Genomic DNA, 16733 nt, shown 5'->3' on the forward strand with positions numbered 1-16733 from the left:
TGGTGGAGTGACTGACTGAGGGAACAACAAGAGGACCAGGTTTAATGACAGGATGATAAGACCTGGCATGGACATGCTGAGTCTCAGTTGCTGTGGGAGATCTAAGCAGTCCTCGACCTAAGCAGTTAGATCCACAGATGCAGAGTGAGAAACGGATTGAGATAATGCCTACAAAGCATCCACACGTATAATTCAGGGCCATTTAAGATCCAGAGATGGGCTTTAAAGGTTAGAAAATGTTCAAGGCTATGATAATGTTTGTGTGTAAGTTTGTAAGAATTCTGCAGAAACTGAGAGCTGAGAGCTTTTATCAAATTTTCATAGGGGTTCACAAACACACATTGGATGACAAACCACTAACAGCATGTGAGGGGAGAATGGGCCATCCAGGGCTAGCACTAGAATACTGAAGAACACGCACATATAAGGAAACCCAAGCCTGGTATCAGGATGGCATGGGAAAGAACAGATTTTGGAAAGAGGGACTGGTCATCTCTTCAACAATGTAGTCAGAAGGTCCATGAAAAGCAAGAGCTAAAAAGTTCAAATCTAGTTCTGCTAGATTTGGCAACCAGGAGTCACTGGGGATCTCAGCGGGAACTGTTTAGTAAGAGTAGTGGAAAAGGACCCAGGCTCTATTCCATTACGAAATGAGTGGCAGGTGAGGAAGAAGGGGCAGTCAACCGTACAAAACCTACTCAAGAGTCTGGCTAGAAAAGGAGCAATAAAAAGAGTCTCACTCCAGCTCCATCTTCGAAAATGGAATCCGCCATTTAAGGTCGTGGTAAGAAATTTCTTACCACCTTCATTAAGCCTTCAAGTGCCCCTGAGTTTACCTCCTTCTGCTAGATTCTTCTGGAGTCTTGCCTCAAACATCACTGATCATAATATAATTAGCAATACTGAGTGCATCCTATGTAGCATATAAACTCCCAAAAAATGAAGACAGTGCCTTCTTGGTCCACCTCTGAATTCTTCACAGTACCTTGTTCATAGTGGGTATTCCCTCGGTGACTGAAGGATGTGACCCAAGAGGTGAGAGATCTGGCTCTGCCTTAACAGTTAGTAAACATGTATGACCTGGGACAAATCAATTAGTCTCCCAAAGGCTAATTTTTCACTCCCTGTAAAATGAAGAGGTTGGGTTCTTGACTAGGGAAGAAGGAGATTTATGAAATATAGCTATTGCTCTGGTAATCATAGAAATCCAAATCTTTTGTATTAAAAGCCAAAGGACATCCAAACAATACATGAAAGAGAAATGGGTTAGAAAGGTTGAGAAACAACAAACTAGATGATTTATAAATTTAGGTTTAAAATTCTGTAATTATTTGGTCATGCTGCTCAAGAGATTATGCAAAGGATCACATTGTACATTTAGACACAGAACAAATGCCATCTTTGTCCTCTTGAAATTAATATCCTATCACAAACACTAAAAAATGATAAATGAAGGCATAATTTTCTTTGTAAGCAGATCATGTGTACACACCTTCGACTGTGTATACTGTGGGTCATTATGAAAAGCATCTAGAAAAATATATTAACTATATTAGGCTTTCTTTTCCTGTTTCGACTATTTACTTAAGTGAAGAAAAAGAAAAAAAGGAATACCGTTCAACAGCACCAGTTTAATTTTGCAGCCTGTTTTTTGGAGATAAATGACCTATATACCAAATGAAGATTACTCAGAAGGCTTTGGTTTTATGTAACAGCATCACTAGGATCAAATTACCTTCCCAAATAGTTTGCATTCTTACCAGTTCAGTATTTCCTTTTACCTTTTCTCAACACTTCAAATATTTAAACCTGAAACTGTCAGGGAGAACTTGTAAAATTTAATACTCCTACACAACTTCAGGGTCAATTATAACTTTGCCAGAGGGAAGGGGGTTCAAATAATACCTCCTTAACTGAATGAGGTTATCGTTCCTCTTCATGTTCTACCTAACACCATTGGAATTCAAAACACTGGAGGGAGCATTTTACCGAGTGTTTCTCTTTCAAGAGTGCAAGATTAAAACTCCTCTCCCGCTAATCAAATGGTCATCCCTCCACCAGAAGCACTTTCATCCTGGCTGCTCTGACTCTGGCCAAGGCACTAAAGGGAATGTGTGATGGACTGGAGTTGAGAAAGCACACCAGGTACTTAATTCTTTCATCAGGTAGTCATCTCAGGGAGGAGATCTGCTACTCAGAAAGTGGCCTGACCACATTTCCCAATACAGTAGTAACTAAAAACTGCATTTCAGGAGAGAAAAACAATCTGCATGCTGGGTTGAACATTATTATTCCCAGTCTTGATTACCAGGGTACAGGGACAGAAATAACTTCCCACTTTTAGAGAAAAGATAAAAGAATGTGTGTGTAAAGATTCTAACACAAACATTCTCTGATACTGGTGGCGGGGCTTATATTAGAGAGAAAGAAGTGAAAACAAAGAGGAAAAGAGCAAGAGGTTAGATAGAGAACCGCAGGACAAAGAGTGCCTTTACCTTTCTCCCACTTAAAAAAAGTTAGCAAATAAAATATTAGGGCAACTGGCTAATTGATGTATTAAAAACAAAAATAAAGGGGCACGCCTAGCTGGCTCAGTTGGTGGAGCATGCGACTCCTGATCTCGGGGTTATGAGTTTGAGCCTCACAACGGGTTTGGAGATTACTAAAAAAATAAATAAAAATAAACTAAAAACAAAACAAAAATAAAAACAACAACAGAATTCTCAACCTTCTACTGTCCTACGTCTTCATTTCACAAAAGCAAACCCTCTTGATCAATATTATATTTACCTGCTTATTTCATGTATAATAGCTAAATATCTCTGGACAATACCAACAAATATTGAACTCAACCAAGCAACAGGAAAGTAATGTACAAAGCCTTGGCGCTAAAGGACAATTTTTCCCCTCTTCAGACCACAGGATGGATGCCTTCCTCTCACTTTTCTCTTGAAATGTAAAGTGGAATTTTGAGGTTTTCTTTTTCCATGAGTGCCATTCTTAAAGAACATATAAAACTATGTCCAAAAAAATTTCAACTACATGAGTCAAAGAAAAATTAAAAAGGGAAAAGAAAAACAATGAACAGGATAGTTAAAGCACAGTTTAGTGTTTTTCTTCCTTTAAAAAAAAAAATGACCTAAGATTTTTACATTGAAAAGAAATGTTTGGACTCATGTTTGGACTCTCTTGTATATTGTTTTTAATTCATGGAACAATGTACCCATTTGTTTTTTTTCCTTTTAGTATATATTTTTTTTCTTTTTGAATACACAGGAATTTTTTTAGGCCAAGTATGATTTCAAAGTAAAAAGCTGAGAAAGAAAAAGAAACACCACCATAAGAAAAACTCGTGGTGAACTTGGCATTCTTTCCAGGATAAAAAAAAAAAAAAAAACCTCAGTTTAGAAAGGTAATAAAAATTTCTGAAATACACATAAAGGAAAGAATATTAAATGAAAAAATTTAAGATAACTCACATTTCCTCTTCTGGAAGCTCTATTTCTTTGCAACTTACATCTTCATGTGCAGTTTGCATATAGCAGCTCTGCTAAAAACAACCACATGGAAAATTTTTGTTCCAGATAAATACTGCAGGACAGGGCTTGGCAGCTACAAGTTGTAATCAGAATGCTTCAAGAGCTAATGTAACAGAGATAACAACCAAACATGTATTTCGGTGCACCGTGTTAACTATTTTTTACAAAGCAGGCTATCACACAGTCAAAAGCTGCTGGGTTCTACTTCATATGCATTTAACAGTGAGAATTCTTCCCTTAGTTAAGCAGAATTTTGCACATATGAATAAAAGAACTGCTTAAAATATAAAAGACTCTCTTTTCCAGTCCAGTTATTCTTGTATTAAGGTGCTCACGCGTACAAGCCTGGAATGGTCAAAAACGCCCAGTTCCTAAAGTGACTTTTCCCAGTAATTCCACAGGCCTGAACTGCCACCTACTATTCAGTAAGACTCCCCAGCCATCTAGTTGGCAACTGAAGAGGCTACTTATTTAATGGATGTGGAAATCCTTGGTACAAAGAACCACTTTTCCCCAGGAGTAATCTAAAGAAGAAAAGAATGCTAATTTCATTTGTGCTTGTAGCCAAAGAGGGGAGGAAAAAAAAGACCTGTGACTTGATAAGTTTCCTGTACTCAAATCCACACACAGAGATAAAAGGAGTCACACAGAAACGTTGTGACTTTCAAGCCAAAGTTCAAATGGCAAATTCTGATGAAGCTCTAAGTTGGTGGAAATTAGCCACCATGTTAATTTGAGGAATGTGAAATGAGAGAACCCCTTCCATCAACAGTCAGAGGGGGTTTAATGAGACCCAGTGGTGTTCTTCTCTTTCCTCCAACACTAGCTGGCACTCACACAGCTGGGCTAAGATGGCTTCCAAAGTCCAAAATAAGACACTAGCCCAAGGCAGCGCTGGCCCTCCTGCTGGAACTCAGGAGCAAAGGAATCAAAGGCTCTTTTATTCTCCCTCCCACCAGAACATGCTCCCTCTCTGTTGTAAACTAAACGCTTGCCAGAATGAATTATTTAGCTCAAAACAGACATAAAGAAATCTTAAATAACACATAGCCCTTGGAATTTGAATAAGCTCAGGTGACCAAAGGAGTTGTTTTGTTTGTTTCTTGTCTGACACATAAAATTCACTTGCGGTCAGGATCCCATCAGAAGCATTAGGTCATGGCAGAAACAGAAACTTCTCAAACTAGATGTCACAGCTGACATCCAAACTCCATGCTTGAAACTGAGGTGTTCGGAAAGCCGTCCCTTAACTAGGAGGTCTAAAATCAACACAAAGTCTTCGTTCTTCCTTTAAAGCCAGGCTTCCCTTAGGATTTGCTATTTTTGCCAACAGTAAGTACCTCTGTTCTTCCAAGAACAGAGCCTAAAACTTCATCTGTGAAATCTTCCCTGGCAGCCCCCTTCCATTCCCTCCCAGTCTGAACTCTTAAGCAATTATTATCTGAATCATTCATCTGGCAAGTAATCATATATGGCCTTATAACATATGTCTTGGAAAATGATTTAAATGTAGGTGCATTTACAGCTTGTCTTCACAAATAGATTAGAAACTCCTTGAGGGCAGGGAGTGGGCCTTTCCGTCCATTGTATTCCACACAAGACACATTACAAAAGCTCCAGAAATACCTGTTTATTCAGTCAACAGGTACCTGTTGCTCTTCTATTCTGAGCCAGGCACTGCTCTGGGTGCTAGAGTCACAACTGAGGCACCCACAGCAGGATGCAGCAGGCCTGTGTTCAGTGAGCCTGTGTTCTGTTAAAGCAAATGCTGGAGGGTCCCTAAAGAACTCTGCTTAAGCAGTTCCTAATAAATCCACTAAACTATTTAAGATGAACAAGAAATTAAAATTTATTTCCCCAAAATAGAGGCCTACTGAGAAGCTCCCCACTCTGCCTCTCATTTCCAAGCAAATATCTAAGGAACGTTAAGCCGCAAGAGTTTAAAATCTAAATTTTTACAACATTTCTCCATTTTACAGATGAGGAAACTGAGGGTCAGAATGGTCAAAGTATCAGGTGGATAATGGCAAAGTCAAGTCGAATCCTGGGTCCTGACACTCAGTCCAGAGTTCCTTCCACAGCAGCACAATTTACCCCAAACTCATAAAAAAAATAAAGCAGTAGCCCACCTGCTGTATTGTCCCTTCTCCTGTGTTAGCTTCTGTAAGAAAATTAGGAGTAATGACACTTATTGTTCTGAATCTATCACCTCTTAAACTTCCTCAATCTGCAAATTATCAAGACCTACCTACATATTTTTTATGTTGACTACAAAATATGGAATTTTATTTAGTCATAAAAAGTGCTTTGTCATTTTATATCTTTCTTATTTTTAAAGCAGACTCAATGACAAAACACACAGAAATAACCAAGTCAGCTGGCAACCAGATTATCCAAGTGTAACTCTTGTCGTATTACTGTATTTTGTCCAAAGATGATCTTTTTAAAAAATTTAAAAACCAATTTTTAACACAGAACTCTAAAACCACCCTCCAAACTGATAGAACTTCCTAATGGTTATTTTGAATCCCAAAAGACAACAATCAGACTTAGGAATCCAGCAAGTTTTACATGGAGAATTTTGTACTCATCATTAAGTCCAGGCACAATCAAAGAATGAACTATTATTACCTATCATAAAGGCTTAATGTAATTGGTAGTTGATGATCTTTGTTAATAGAAACAGTGTTCCTGCCACATTAGAAAAAGTAAAAAGAAAACATTAAGGATTTGAGTGTAATGTTTACTAAAGTGAAGTTTTCCAGAAAAAAAATTCCTTCAACAGAATAATTATGTTCCTTCAGTCACTACAAGCAAAAGCTTCAGAATTCCGATTGTTACTGGTAATTGCAAAAAAAAAAAAAAAAAAAAAAAAAAGTGCAAGAAGAGCTTCCAGACATCACAGTCCCATTTGCTGTAGCAACAATATTGAGCAGAGACAATGCTCAGCACAGATCCTGGGCTGTCCTTAAATAGGACAGCCTGCCTGTCTGTGCCCCTCTCCTCCATGTAACATGTCAGATGCCCACCCGGAGGAAAAGGCTATTTCTGTTTCTAGGCCCATTTCCAAAACCAGGGGCATGTTCTAGACAAGAACCATCCTATTAAGTGACAGTGGAAGAGTGGAGCCCAAGCTGGGTACAGATTACACACCCAAGAACTGGCCAAGGTCTTACTCCCAGGCTGGCTGGCAGCTAATAGGCCACCTTGGTCTAGCCTCAGAAGTAGGTTCTCCTGCTGAGATTGCATACCTGCCCAATGCTGACAGCTGGGCCATGGAGGAGTGCAAACTCAGTGTCCAGACTTGAGGCAGGCCATAGGGAAGCTCCCCCTACAGAGATATGGTGATAGCCAGCTGGCTTGAATCAATCCTTTGTTTTCAGACTTACATTTTCTCTCAGCTGAAATTTCAAGTCCTGATGAAAATCCTACCATTATTTCAACCATCCGATTTGTCTTTAAAGAACTCTTTTAAAAAATCTGAACATCACTGTTTAGTGCATACTACCGAGAGTTTACTTGTTCTCTGTAACCCTAGTAACGGTGATCTGTAAATGATTCCATTCAGGTCCTTAAAGTAAAAAAGCAGCTGTTTAATATACAACACAGGACAAAAACCAAAACACGGTAGTAGCAAAATTGCAAGAAAGCATGAACACTTTCACCTCCGCTTTAAGTAGACTTCAAAAAATTCACAGAGGATGAAATGAAACACATACAAAGGTTCTTACTCTTTTGCAAATAAATACAGAAAAAAGTAAAACGAGATGAAAAGGCTAGAGGAACTACTCACTACTCCAGTATTCCTCTTTTATGTCCCTTTTACTCTCTTTAGGAAATTCAAGAAAAGCCTTCCTATCAGATGAACACACTAGTGTGCAAAGACAACAATGCTGTGTAGTTGACTATGAAACAGTAAACATAAAATGGAGTTGTACAGGGAATGCAACGGGGCCATAACATGAGATGACTTTAATGATAAAACTACAACAATTTTTGCCACATAAAAGCCCTTAAGGATCATCTTAATCAATGTTTGAATACCCTACAAAAACTGTAAACAGCAAGACAACTGTCAAAATTCCGTGGGCCAAAAGTTCCCCAACAGAATCAATGCTCAAACTCCCTGATGTCTTGTTTAACAATTACAGTACCACTCATCCAAGATATCTTTTCACAGCAAATTCATTCATTAAAAACCATTATCAAGCAACATTTTGCGTACTGGATGGTCAACAATGTTTCCTTTTACCCTTTATTTTCATAAAGATTTTATATGAAAAGAAAACAAGCATAGGAAATGCATACATATATGAATGTCTTTGAGGGTCAAAGCTAGTTTAGCAAAAACAATCCGAACTGAATACCAAAGACAAAACATCAAAAATCTGGAAATGTCAAAATCTTCTGGGCAACCAAACTGACAGCTAAAATATTAAGACCGACCTCACTTTAACTTATAATATTCTGGTCATCCTCAGGGACCTCTTAAATTCTGGTAGCACCCTGCGCGCTGTCTTCCTGGGCCATAGCCATGTATAAAGAAAACACTAGTGCTCAGCCAAGCAAGAAAAACCCCACCTCCCCCCAGCTGTAAAGCATATTCTTCCCCCTGTTGAAAACACAACTTAGGGATCCTGCTAGGTCTCTAAAGTATTCCCACGGTTTCAGACTACACTGAGCTTGTTCCTCAAAACATCTATTTAAAAAAATAAATAACAATCAGCTTGGGCACACAATCTGAAACCACTTTATGTTGTGGGCTCACTTTTTCACATATTCTTGTCTCATTTCCCGAAGACTCAGAAAACTGCCTGAAGGGTCTTATGTTTCTTTAGCATCGCACATCTGATCCCCAGCTCACCTCTTCCTTGCATTCTCAACTAATATTCACACACTCCTAGAAAGCTATAATCAGAAAGGAGCTTTAGAGATGATTTAGTCTGCACTCCACTTGAAATGAACTAGATGAGTCATTAACCTTTTATATAGCCCAGTCAGGCAGATCTGGGTTCAAATCCTATCCATGGCATATTCTGGATACAGAAACTTTTCTCGTCTATAAAACTGAGATAACACCTACCTCATAAAACCGGTGTAATGATCAAATAAAATAATATACATTTTTTAAATTTGGACTTTTCATTTTCTTTGTCCTTGTTAAGACAATCTTTTAGGCTGATTTTCGTCCTAGGTCGTTTTACATTAAATTGCAAGCCCAAAAGGCAGGGCAAAAGGCAGGGCTTCTTCCCTACTGTATTTTCTAACCGTTTGGTGCCTAGTCCAGTGCTAGGCATCTTTTGAGAGAGCCATAAACCAACCGTGTGAAAGAATGCCTTAAGTCTCTATAATCACTACTTTTTAGGCAAAGGTACTGTCCTTAAGCTTCCTCCTAGAACCTACTTAGGTCTATATGTTGCCTAACCTATGCCTCTCAAACACACCTCTCCCTACTCCCTCTTCTCACACATACACAACCTTCTCTTTAGAACCAAGAACTGAAAAAAACCACTTACCCCCCCCCCCAAATTTTGCAATACAGTTACCATCTTCACCAGAATATTCAGGCAAACTGTGGTAAGTACAAGGAGACAAGATTTGGAAGGGTTCAAGATTTCTGGAGAACTTTCTTCGGATGTGTGGCATCAAGTCCTTAAATGAGAATTACTTGTCTATAACAAAAGCTGGCAGAAAGTGAACCAGAAACTCCAGCGAGTCCCTGAAGTTAATTATTGCACTTCACTCCACCATCCAAGCAGTGACTAATAGGATTAATTTGGGCTCTAATATCAGGTGTAAAAATCCTTCAACAAGATTCAAGTTCCATTCGAAGTGCTGGTCACTGACAATGAATTTATATTTAAGGGGGCATAAGTTTTGCTTTTGAAAACACACTGTACTAGAAAAACATTGGCTCCATACGCCAGGACGAACGTGTCATTTCTTTCCTTTGCAAAGGGCAGCAACAAAAGAACCAATGGGTGAGAAGGGGATAAGATTCCAGACCCCTGAAGAGGACACAGATTTCCACCAAAGTAAGGTTGGTTCTTTCAAGGAATATTTTTAACAGCTAAAATAGCTTAACACACAATCAGTATCTTGTATCAATTACACAAATGCCATTTATGTAACCCTGGTGGCCTGGAAAAGGACCGCAACACACAGAAATCCTACTGGCCGCAGCTGTCCCCCCTCCTGCGAGGCTTGACAGCGCGTCCAACGCGCCCAAACACCAGCCGCCAGGCTCCCCCCAGTGCCCTCCTCTCGCAGCAAACTGCCAAGATTCTCCGGCCAAACTCCACGGTCCCCAGGATTCAAAACCGCGAAAATGCGAACCCTTGCTAAGCAAACGGCAGGGCGCGTAGTAACTTTTCTTTCTCTTTTGCACGGATTGGAGATGCTGGTTTCTAACACCAACTTTTCAGGTCCACAAGCCTCCCGCACGCAATGCACCGCGAGGGGTATGACTGAGAGCGCACCAGAGGGCTGCTGAGCTCTAAAACCTCAGCGGTTTTCCGATTGCGGGAAATTCAGGATACAGCAGCCCCATTGTGATTAAATGCAGATATAAAGAAAGGAGAATGCCCTTCCCCTTAACCTCTGCTACAAGGAATAATAAAAACACGCAGCAGGCATTAGGTGGAAATCCCGGGGCCTCCCACGGGCCGATGAGGCCCGCAAAGCAGGCCATCTGGAATCTGGAGGAAGAAAGTTAGCCGGCAAAGTGGAGGGAGCCAGGGCGTGAGTGTACAGCCTCGGTCACGAGCCTGCGGAGGAAGGGGCCGAGGGGAAAGAGATGGGGGACTAAGCTGAAGAACCAGTCCCGCGTGCGACCAGGGCAGGGGTGCGGGCGCGGAGGCCCACGGAGCGGCAGCCGAAGCTCTACTTACATAACGTTTCAACTTCTTCTCCGGGGGGGACTTGCGGAGCCATCCCGAGCAGACGACTTCGCCGCCGCTCATGGTGCGCGCCTCTCCGGCTCCCGGCCGGGCAGCTGAGGGGCGGGCGGGCGCGCTCCCGACAAAGCCGACGCCTGCCGCCGGCGCGGTGGCGAGGACCTCGCTCTTCCGAGGGGCAGACGGGACGCTCCGCCGCGCGCTGGCTCTGAGTGTCCGAGTGTCTCCCGCGCGGGTCCGCAGATGTGAACAGAAGCGGGTAGAGCCGCCAAGGCCGGCACCTCCGGGCAGGGGTCGCCGCCGAGCCGAGGGCGCCCCGGCCTCCTTTCAGTGCGCCCGCCTAGCCGCCACGCGCGCCGTCCCGCCGGCCGCCTCAGCAGCGCTCAGGCTCAGCGGCACTGTGCCCCGACACAGAGCTGAGCCTCGGTCCCCTGCGCTCCGCCCCCTAGGAACAGGACCTCCCCAGAGCTCTTTCCGAAACAGACACTACGTTGCACGCGCGCACACACACACAATGCCCCCGCGTGGCGCCCACTCTGGCTCGCCCCTCTCGGCTTCGATGCGCCCGGCGAAATCCTCTTTCCCGCTCCTCTGGAGAGGGTGGGTCACTTCCCCGCGGCGAGGGGGGCGCACAGAGGAAAACAGGGAAGTCGCGAGGGTTTCGTGCGGGCGCAGGGCAGGTCCTGGGCCACGCAAGGAGCCGCCCGGGTGGCGGCGAAGCGCGGGGCGTCGCTGGGCGGCGGGCGCAGGGCAGGGCGCAGGTCCCGCCGGAGGGTGGGTCCGTTCTCGCCACCGCCGGAGAGGGCGGGGAGCGGCGGAGGAACGAGATACTCGGCTGCTCGGCTCCGGGGACGGACCCCACTGTCCCGTCCCCTCACGCTCCTCCCGCGCCGCCTCCCCCACCGCGGGGCGCGCGGCAGGTTCAGAACGGCCCGTCCCCCGGTCCCGATCCCTCCCTCTCCCGGCCTCCCCGTTCCCTCTTCCTTTCCTCCTCCCCTTCCCACGTTCGGGCCGGCTCCGGTTACAGCCCAGACTTTCTCTGAAACTCCGCCGAGCGCTTCCAGCCAAAACAACAAGGGCCGGGGGCGGAGGGAGCGGACGGAGGGAGGGAGGGAGCGAGAGAGGGAGGGAGCGGGAGTCCGAGAGGCACCCTGGGATCTGTAGTTCAGGAAGCTGGAGCGGGGTCCTTGGCCACCCCGCTGCGGCTGCGGCCAGAGCCCCCAGCAGGCACCTAGTCTGGGAGGGCGGCCGAGGCCTTGGCGAGGCCGGCGCCGCCGGGGCTCGGGCCCTGGGAGGAGCGAGGAACGTTCGAGCGTCAGTTTGTGGTTTGCCATGTTGGCTCTGTCGAATGTCAGTTCAGAGTTTGTACGGAACGGAAGATCGGGAGTTGGGGCCCCCCCCCCCCTTTCTCCACTTGACAGCCTGCAAATCAAAGCAGCCTGGAGGGAGACCGCGACCCCGCGGATCCCGGCCCGGGAGACTTAAGGGCGAGAACAGGAGGGAGAGGGCCAGGGGGAGCGTTCCATGGCGACTAGCCTGGCCGGGTGGACAAAGGGGTACCCACCCGGGCTGGCGTGGGCTGGTCCCGGGAGCAGGCCTGCCAGAGTGGTGGGAGTGCCTTGTGTGGCCAGAGTATTTGACTGATTCTGTCTATGGGACATTTTAAAGTCTCACATTCCCTCCGTTTGTTGCCAGTTTCTTCCACTTGACTTTGTTTAAAATCTACTCTTGGAATGTTGGACTAGAACGGGGACACTTAACTGGATGTCCTACTTCTATTTGCCTACTTGTGTGTGTTTTACAATTATGACACCTGGTCCTGAGCTTAACATTGTCCTGTAGTAGGAATATCTTTTCCAGTTTATTTATGAAACACATTTCAGAATATAAATAATCAAATAAAAAGCGCTAAAAATACTAGATAAGTTAACACAGGGATTTGTTTATTAACATGACATTCATAGTCTGGAGTTCCTCTATTTTTGAAGATGTACAATTGCAGTGGAGAATTAGGTGCTGTGGTGGTGATAAAGATTCCTGCATTCAGGGAGGTGGCATTCCTGTGGTGGTATAGGATCCTAAACAAAGGGTCAGCATACAGATGGTGATAAATGTTGTGCCCTGAGGGAAACAAGTCAGTAATGTGAAACAAATCAGTAATGTGAAAGAATACTGGGGTGGACTCAGATGGGATGAGAGGGAAGTCTTCCTTGAAGGGGCATTTAGACAGATTTGTAAAATAGTGTGAAGAAGGGAGAATCAGACTTGTTTTATGAAAAAATAAAAGGGATAACCATGAGGAGGGCAGAGGGAAAGAACAAGCAAGGGGGCTTGCTTTTCTTAAATTGTAGGGCTTTTTAGAACACCAGTGATTATAATTTTTACAGCAGCTAATAAACCAAAGCAATTCTTTTAAAGTGTGTGAATACAGATTTTGTCACAAGTCCAAAGGAAAATAAATCATGGAATTGGTTTTTCACTTTGCCCATTGGAACTGTGTCTGTACACAGAGTCAAGAGTATTTATAATTAACATGCATTAGTTCACTGTTCTGTAGTTAATTGTTGGCTTTAGAAAATTTATCACTATCCATTCCTGTTACAAAGTCCTTTAAATGGAAAATTGTAGTATATCTTGTACTATTTAGCTTTTCAAAATTCAAATAATCTTTTCTTTATTTCATATAAGGGATTCAATGATCTCATTTCTGTGAGAGAAGAATGTTTGAAGAAATCTTTAAGTATATTCTCTATGTTCAACTGTGTTGTTTTAGATTTGTATTTCTAGAGGTCAAATAAGGGTTGAGGAAAGGTTGAATATAGATACATCTTCATGCATGTATTTTAGAAAGAAAATTTGCATTTTTACATTGTATGCCATTTTTAGATTATCTGTTAAATCACATTTTATATCTTTATACATTAAAATGTATGCTAGAAAAAATTATCATACATGAGTATCTTAAATTTCATTCATACAACAAATATTTATGGTATATCCTAGTATGTACAAGTTCTTGAGGACTGAACACAATAGGGAGGAAAGCCAGACCTACTCTTGCACTTCAATACCCTGGAAAAAAACATTTTACAGATAATAAGCCCCATAACTTCTACAATACAGTCATGTGTGGTGTGAAATGGGGTAAAAGAAAAATAGAGACTGATTTGGGCATATAAAAGGAGAATCTACCCCAGGCAGGAGAATGGCTAGGTAGGGATAGACTTCCCTGAGGAAGCGACTTTAAACTGAGATCTTCAGGTTGAGTAGAGTTAGCTTGGCAAAGTAACAGAGTATTCCATACAAAAGAGAAACTGCTAGGTGCACAAGTCGTCAGGCTAGAGGGAGCTCCTGAGGACCTGAATGAAGGCAGCAGTGAAGCAAATGTGAGGGACATTGGACTGGGTGAGGTTCCAGATGCTTGCAGATTAAACTTTTTCTTAGAGCAAATGATCATATAATTTCCTGTGATTCAAATCACCTCAAACAATCGCCACTATGGACTTTGTCATTCGCCTCCAGCATCCTACTTTAACCACATACCTTCCAACTTGACCTTTCACGATCTATGTAATCTTAACAGCTTTTCTAGTCTATTTCTAGCCTATTGACACTTTTTTCTTTCTCACGATCCATCAGACCTCTCCTTTCTCCACTTTCCTCCCTTACCCAGTTTAAATTTCATGGTGCACATTTTTAATGACATGGTCCCAACTCCCAAAACCCAACTCTGGATGAGCCCAACTCTACTTTCTTCTGCACCCAAGCAACCAAGTGCTGTTGGAGAGAATCACCCAACAGGATAAGTGGCATCTCTATAAATTCATGTCCAAAGACCTCAAGTAGATCCTCAACTATCTGCAGGGGCAGATCTTAGTTTTCTGGGCCCTGTAGCTTTTATGGTTTGGGGAGTTCTTTTAAAGGATATAGAATATACAATAACAAATATACAATTTGTTAGAACAGACAATAGAATATACAATAACAAATACAAATTAGGATGAATATGTATTTGGAATGAAAAAATAAATCTCAAACATATTACTGGAGCCATGGAGATACAGAAGCCTTTCTTTTGAGAGCTCTATAATGATTTACCAGAATCCTTACACAGATTTGATTCCTGAATGCATCCTGGCTTTGCCTCCTGACTAGGACACTCCACCTCTCCCAGCAGCTCCCTGCTGTCACGGGAGCCTGTAAAATGAGTGGCCCAGTGCTGAAGTTACATTAGTGTTATGGATGTCCCTGCTACCTAGCAGTCCTACTTTCTTTAACTGGATGGACAGTGCACTAGCCTACCCTCTGCAATAACTTGTCTTAAAAAAAAAAAACAGCTTTATTCAGATATAATTCACATACCATAAAATTCACATTTTTGAAGTACACAATTCAGTGATTTTTAATATACTTACAAAACTCTTCAACCTTATCACTTATTTCAGAATATTTCAGTGCCCCCAAAATAAACCCCATTAGCAAAGAAATTCCCACTAGTAGTTACTCCCCATAACCCCCTCCCCCCGGGCCCCTGACAACCACTTAATCTTTCTGTTGGCTTCTTTTGGACATTTATATAAGTGGAATAATACATTAAGTGGCCTTTTGTGACTGGTTTCTTTCAATTAGCATAATGTGTTCAAGGTTTATCCATGTTGTAGCATATATCAGTACCTCATTCCTTTCTATTATCAAATAATATTCCATTGTATAGATATACCATATTTTGCTTATCCATTTATCAGTTGATGGGCATTTGGCTATTATAAATAATGCTTGCAATAACAATTAAACCTTCAGACTTCTCAAGTTTCCAAACCCCCCTACCTCCCCCCATCAACTGAAGAAGATCTTTCTTACAGCATCCTCAAAAGGCCAAAGTGCTTAGATGGAAACTTCTTCAACCTGTAGCCATTAAATATGCAAACCTGCATACTATCTTCACTCCTCCTACTCTCCCTTCTTCCTATGGAAAACAGAGAACATCACTTTCTTCCTACGAGAGGCCAATCCCTCCACTTACGCTTTGGATTTCATCCCACTGCACCTTCTCAAGAACCTCACCCTATAAATGATCTCTTCTTTCTTTATCTAAATACACTCAATGCAGTCCTTTCCATCACCTTTTGTGTATGTATGTATTCCAATAAAACTTTATTTACAAAAGCAAGTGGTCAGCTGGATTTGGCAAACAGGCCATAGTTTGCCAAAGTTTGCTTTATGTGATCATGATCTGATCAAGTGTACATTAAGACGCACTACCGTTTTTAAAATGGAAATGAACCATTACTATAATGCCTTTTAAAATAGGTATTGTGAGGGGAATCTTATATGAAATTGCTGATAACATGCAATTGCAGATTATTTAATTCTTCCCTAATGTTAACATTATTCTTCTGAATAAACTACCATCTAATTAAAATAAGAATTGGCTGCATTGTAGGTGACAAAAGGATTACAGGCAATAGACTGCAGTTCTCTTCAGTTTTAACTGATCACCAAGTTAAATTATCCATTGCATTTTAAACCTATATCTCTTCTGTTAAAACAAAACAAGGTGAGGGGCACCTTGGTGGCTCAGTCAGTTAAGCTTCCGACTCTTGATTTCGGCTCAGGTCACGATCTCATGGTTCGTGGGTTCGAGCCCCTCATTGGGCTCTGTGCTGTAAGCTTACAGCACAGAGCCTCCTTGGGATTCTCTCTTTCCCTCTTTGCCCCTTCCCCACTCACACTCTCTCTCTCTCTCAAGATAGATGATAGATAGATAGATAGATAGATATTAAAAACAAAACAATGTGAAAAACCTTCTACATTTTATGTTTCTTTTCAGGTACCAGCTCTTCTCTCTTCTCTCACAGCCAGACTATTATTAAATGCTACCATGGTTTCTCTCTCTAGTTCATCTTTCATCATTCCTCAACCTCCTTGAATCTGGCTACCATCCCAATTTCTCTCTTTTAGTTGCCAACGTCACTAGTGACCCCCCACATCACTAACTCAGACCAAATTTTCAGTCTTCGTATTTCTTTTTTTTTTCTTTTTTTTTTTAATTTTTTTTCAACATTTATTTGTTTTTGGGACAGAGAGAGACAGAGCATGAACGGGGGAGGGGCAGAGAGAGAGGGAGACACAGAATCCGAAACGGGCTCCAGGCTCTGAGCTGTCAGCCCAGAGCCCGACGCGGGGCTCGAACTCACGGACCGCGAGATCGTGACCTAGCTGAAGTCGGATGCTTAACCGACTGTGCCACCCAGGCGCCCCAAGTCTTCGTATTTCTTGATCACCCCTTCCTAAAAGT

The 16733-nt window shown here is 42.6% G+C and overlaps 1 protein-coding gene across 4 annotated transcripts in view; it reads right to left on the reverse strand.

Annotated features, from left to right (window-relative positions):
• GAB1 (GRB2 associated binding protein 1) overlaps positions 1-11365 on the reverse strand; it is a 123576-nt gene extending 112211 nt beyond the window's left edge. For 2 of the 4 annotated variants that reach the window (XM_040473103.1, XM_040473106.1), the window contains exon 1: positions 10430-11363. In XM_040473103.1, the coding sequence (XP_040329037.1) occupies positions 10430-10501 (72 nt within the window). In that variant the 5' untranslated portion in view covers positions 10502-11363. Of the gene's footprint in view, positions 1-10429 lie in introns of all 4 variants that reach the window. The other 2 variants (XM_040473100.1, XM_040473107.1) reach the window with 2 other exon arrangements.
• Positions 11366-16733: the final 5368 nt, after the last annotated feature.

This window comes from Herpailurus yagouaroundi, unplaced genomic scaffold, assembly GCF_014898765.1.
Source record: "Herpailurus yagouaroundi ecotype Mexico unplaced genomic scaffold, PumYag 28, whole genome shotgun sequence".
Lineage (NCBI taxonomy): Eukaryota > Metazoa > Chordata > Mammalia > Carnivora > Felidae > Herpailurus > Herpailurus yagouaroundi.